The sequence below is a fragment of the Arachis ipaensis genome, chromosome B03 (assembly GCF_000816755.2).
Source record: "Arachis ipaensis cultivar K30076 chromosome B03, Araip1.1, whole genome shotgun sequence".
Lineage (NCBI taxonomy): Eukaryota > Viridiplantae > Streptophyta > Magnoliopsida > Fabales > Fabaceae > Arachis > Arachis ipaensis.
In genome coordinates, this window is record NC_029787.2 from 132,029,800 (window position 1) to 132,034,929 (window position 5,130).

Here is a 5,130-nt window from a genome sequence, read left to right on the forward strand (position 1 = left end):
TAGAAATAAATAATGTATAACGGCATAAAATTGATTCCCGATTATTCAACTTAACAGCATGCCCATGTAGATATCAAATTTTTTAAAACCAAAATGGAGTTTGAATCATCTTCTGCTCGTTGTGGCCTGTAATAGGCTAAGAAGATATGATAGAGTAGCATGAGATGAACAGTTACAAGATTGGTAACGAGCATTATGACTACTTCAGATGGTGCTCAAACAAAGATGCCATCTCAATCTGTATCACAATTCATGACACGTTACTCAAAATAACTACTTAAAAGCCTGCAAACTTTACAAGCAGCCAAACAAATTGGTAAATGACATTTCTTCAACCAATGCTGCTTAGATCTTTACCAAGTTCATGAATAATTGAGAATGTTTGCAATCTCTGGATAATTATTGTCACACTTCGAATTCATGATTCACTACAACCACATTGAGTAAGTTGCATAATACTTATCCATCAATTTAGAATGAGAATTTATTTATGCTTTGATTGTGTAGGCTTAGATTAACTTGATGCACTTCTACAATTACCAGTTTATCCCAAAGCTAGTTGAAGCTCTAGGTTAAACCGGAAAAACCTAACTAACATGCCCCATACACCCTTCCTAAATCTAAAAGCACACATACTAGGGTGTCGTCAGTGGGTGACATAATGTAAGATGACGTAAACAACTAACAAGAGATAGCTTCATATAAAAAAATTAGATGATTATTGCATAATAAAATTATACTATGAAAGCTAAAAACTTACAGCAGTCAGTGCGGCCTCTGCACCCTTATTCCCAGATTTTCCACCAGCACGATTTAGGGCCTGCAGTCGGCAGAAAGAAAGAATAAAAAAACTAAATGATCTTAATAATCATTAGCAATACAGAAAATTTCTAAGCTAAATATATGGTACAGCATAAGTTTACCTGATCCATATCTTCACAAGTTAGGACGCCAAAAATGCATGGAACCCCTGCAGTCACCCCAAAATGCATCAGTTTCCAAGTTGCATATTAATGCAAAAAAAAAGGTAGCTGAACAACAATCACTGACAATCGTAATTTACATCCCAAATAAAAAAGAACATGGGCAGGGGGCCTCAATCGTTCTCATCTATATTAAGACCGAACAAGCTTGCATTGAATTAAACGTTTCAATATTTTGCTTAGTGAGGACCAAGTGAAGTGAATTTACCAAGGCATTTGATGTAACCCTCACACTTTTACAGTCTCTTTCCAACCTAAATTCTACTTAACATTTGAAGGATCAATATGCCAGTTGAATACTCAAACATGATTTGTTTGTATCTGAATATTACAATTGACATTAACAGAAAACAACCTGAATTGAGACCAGCTGAAAGCACTCCAGATGCTGCAGAGTTAGCAACTGCATCATAATGGGTTGTATCTCCTCTTACCTGTTAACAGCAAATATTGGTCACAACAGAACTACAAAATATTAAAAAAAAAATAAAGACTATTAAAAGTTTTCATATATTTGTAGATATTTATCATACCACAGCTCCTATGCATACAACTGCATGATATTTGCCTGATTTTCCCAGTCTTGCTGCAACAACACCAATTTCAAAACTGCCAGGAACCCACACAACCTAAGGGAGAAGGGAAACAAACAAAGTTTCAGTCAACATTCACCCCAAAAGATAGGAACACTGAAATTTCTAACAGACTGAACAGAAAAAATATGACTCCCTTTGCTCTTGTGATTTATTTAGTACAATCTAAGCACTACCATAACATTTCAAAAAGAAGGGATCATTTGTAATCCGGAAACAGGGACTTCTTGTGGGTCAGAACAACTTACATCTATCACAACTTATGTACTGCAACTGACTTTTTTTTTTTGAATATATTGATGTCGACATAATATGATAACAAACACACCGAATTAGACATGCATAAATGAAGTAAATAGAAAAATATTTCATTAAGGGTAGAGAATGATAAATGCTTTCCAACGTTTCATTTTAGATTACTACAGAAAGCATGCACAATTTTGTATAGATTCCACTGAAAACACATTTGTCTTAGCTTATCATGTATATTGAATCCAAAATAAAGAAATGGAAAAAATATTGAACTCAAAACCATAGAAAAACAGAAGGGAAAAATGTAAAACAAAATAAATTTTTAGAGATCAAATCAAACGATACTAAGACGAATTCCATGAAGTTTAAATAAGATAGCTTACTAACATCAATGTCCTCGTCTTTAACTGAATAATTTTTGAAAGTACCCAAAGCTCCCTCCAATAGCGGCTTCGTAACAATTTCATTAAACCGTGCAACAACCTAAAAGTAAAAATTAGAAATGAGCAAAGAAGCATAAAACAAAAATACTCATGACTACAATCTTGAAAACTCCTTTTAAAAAAAGTTGAGGAAGGGTGTTTCTTCTATTAGGAGGTAGAATTACTCCCATCCAAGCCTTGTTATCTAGCATCCCATTGTTAGCCTTTGCTACTTATCTTTCTTTGATATTCTAGGCTTGGGGTGGTGGCATCCTCTATACCAAAGGTAAACTTCATGGGTCAGTAATCTTTGTTTCTCTGCTACTACACAACTCCTGTCTTCTTATTATTTATCAGCCCTCAACCATTCTCCATTTGAAATTTCTTTTTTCTCGTTCTTGGTATTTCCATTGTATTCAAAACCTTAGTCAATCACCACAAAGCTTAGAATTGGAGTATCCACTTGTTCTGCCACTATAATTATCCATCTTCACTCCTCTACTATGTCCAAACTGATGAATTTATTCATTAATTCAAAAGTTCAGGAATGCAAGATACCCTCTCAGGCGAGGTATTTCATTAACTCTCTCCTAATGTTTGATTCATTCAAAGGCAGGTAAATAGATTTGTAACGAAGGCATCTTAGCATTAACATTGTGGATTACTTATTTACTCACCACAGCAAAACGAAGTCCCTGCGTTTTGGTAACAGAACCAGTCAGATGCCGCACAGCAGCCGTCTGGACAGAGGATGATCGACCCTTTCTCCGAACAGCAACTTGAGGCTTAATATCTGAATCAAAATTAAGAAGCTAATCTACATAATTAATATTCCAACCAGCAAGAATAAACAAATTGGATTCTTCCTTATATTTATCACAATACAGAAATCATTAAAATAGACAAAAGAACAAAGAACACCACCTCGCAGGGAACCCGCAAATGAGAGAGACTGTGGAGTTTTAGAGGCATCTTGAAAGTTTACGATGCTATTGCCAAAAAAAGAACGATCTTGAGCCTCATGATGCACAAATCCAAGCTGAGATTGATGGGTAGGAAGGAAACATTCGGTAGAAACAAATAACGCCATTCTGTCGATCTCCAAAAGTTAGCACCAAGAACGAAAACTGCAAAATAAACAACCCAAAACGAATCAGAGAACCAAAGTGTTTAGCTCAAAACAGAGTATCCTGTATAAAACTAATATCCACGCTAAAAAATAAATAAAAAATGGGTCATAGTCATAGCACATTAGCACTTCACAGCTGAAATTATTTTCTGTCAGAAAAATCAGGAAATCAATTAAGAAAGAATAACATTTCGAATTTGAAATTCATAAATTGTGCTGAGTATAACATAAATCACATATTTTTTCCAGCTTGAATTAGCATGAGCTAACAATCCAACAGCACGCTTCATGGAGAAAACGTCACATTATGAATAGTGAAGCATACAAAATCAAATAGAGAAAACTCACCGTAGAATGTAGTAAAAGGCGACGCTCCAAGTGTGGACTAAGGAGTAAGGAGAGTGCGAATAAAGATGATGATAATTGATGTGTGTAAAAAGGGGCAGGGTTTTGACTTTTGATGAAACTCGAAACGCACCGTTTTCGGTTTCTGGGAAAAGCGGGGGAAAGGTAAATAAAAGAGACTTATTTTCAATTATAGAAGTTGGCATTCATTGGATCTTTTTTCAGATTGATTAAATCCAATTAACACCGATTTACTGTAAATTCAACCAATACCCTTTTTTTGGTTTCTATGGTATTTTTCAATCCCCCAGACTAAAAACGGATTTATCACATATAGAAACTCTATTTACAAATTGAATAATGTTAGGGAACCAAAAGATATTAGCTAAAAATCAGTCAAATATTTTGGGTAAATCTAAAATTTCTACAAGTTAATATATATGGATGTTTTTTCTGTTAAGTATCAGAATATTTTTTTTTCATACTAAATGGATGTTCTTTTATATATTTTTCGAATCTTTTTGTATTGCAAATGTGAATGTCTCTATTTCTTTAAGAATTTCATATATTTTTTAAAATTTTATAGATATTTAATTATTTTTGCTAAAATATAACTTAATATTTTTTTTGTTAAGTATTAGGATGTTTTTTTTATATTAAATGAATGTTTTTTTTTATATTTCTGTAAGTGTGTAGTTTGCAGTCTCTTTAATCATCAAAACGGCATCTAATAAACCCTAATTACAAACATGTGTGTTGAATACAAACCAATCCCATCTTCCTCCATCTTCTCCAAAACTCTGGCAGAGGCAGCCATGTCTCCAGCGTAGCAGTGTGCAACGAGGAAGTAGTTGTGTCTCGTCAGATCCAGATTCACGCTAAGCGTGGTCCACCACGCTCCGCGCGTGGTCTATGACTTTCTGGCGCGTTAGGATGTTCAGGACGAGGTAGGAGGTGGTCGCACTGGGGCAGCAGCCTCCAGCGTCGATACATACCATATATTCGATGACGTGGAGCGCGTCATCGACGCGCTGGAGCTTGCAGAGGCGCGTGATGAGTGAATCGAACGCGTTCTTGCGAGTGAGGCAGCGGTTGAGGGTGGATAGGGTTTGAAGGAGGTGGTTGAGGAGGAAAGAGGAGAAGGTTTCGTCGGTGACGAAGTCGAAGGTGGACTTCGTGTTGAAGCAGTTGTCTTGGATGCGCTTGTTAAGGGCGTCGCGGAGAGCATGGAAGTCGCCGGAGAGGTCTGTGTGTGTGATTGTTGGAGGTGAGTAGGTTAATGTGAGAGAGAAGAGGAATGTTTTTATAGGTTTTAATTAGATTTACTTAATCAATTTTAAATTTTTTAAATTTTGAATTTAAAAAATTTAAAATTAATTATTAATATAAATTAATGTGGTTTTGTT

General features: G+C 35.3%; 1 protein-coding gene across 4 annotated transcripts; it reads right to left on the minus strand.

Moving 5' to 3' along the window:
* Window positions 1-3,885, minus strand: LOC107631488 (6,7-dimethyl-8-ribityllumazine synthase, chloroplastic). Of its 4 annotated transcripts, none has more exons than XM_016334945.2 (9): window positions 3,728-3,885; window positions 3,175-3,377; window positions 2,928-3,043; window positions 2,216-2,311; window positions 1,517-1,612; window positions 1,339-1,417; window positions 924-970; window positions 761-820; window positions 1-238 (listed from the first exon to the last, which is right to left on the minus strand). In XM_016334945.2, exons 2-9 carry the CDS (start codon window positions 3,338-3,340, stop codon window positions 200-202), a joined length of 699 nt encoding a protein of 232 aa, XP_016190431.1. In that variant the 5' UTR covers window positions 3,341-3,377; window positions 3,728-3,885; the 3' UTR covers window positions 1-199. The 4 variants fall into 4 exon arrangements, with proteins under 4 accessions (XP_016190431.1, XP_016190433.1, XP_016190432.1 ...); XM_016334947.2 differs by having other exon boundaries at window positions 1-428; XM_016334946.2 differs by lacking the exon at window positions 3,728-3,885 and adding an exon at window positions 3,616-3,715.

Bases quoted from the DNA above. Each gene is read 5' to 3' on its own strand.
- LOC107631488 (XM_016334945.2), bottom strand. From the start codon at position 3,340: ATGGCGTTATTTGTTTCTACCGAATGTTTCCTTCCTACCCATCAATCT. The intron at 3,044-3,174 runs GTGGTGTTCTTT...ATTTTGATTCAG, and splicing joins ATTTGCGGGTTCCCTGCGAG to ATATTAAGCCTCAAGTTGCT. The intron at 1,613-2,215 runs GTTAGTAAGCTA...CTTCTCCCTTAG, and splicing joins TTAAAGACGAGGACATTGAT to GTTGTGTGGGTTCCTGGCAG.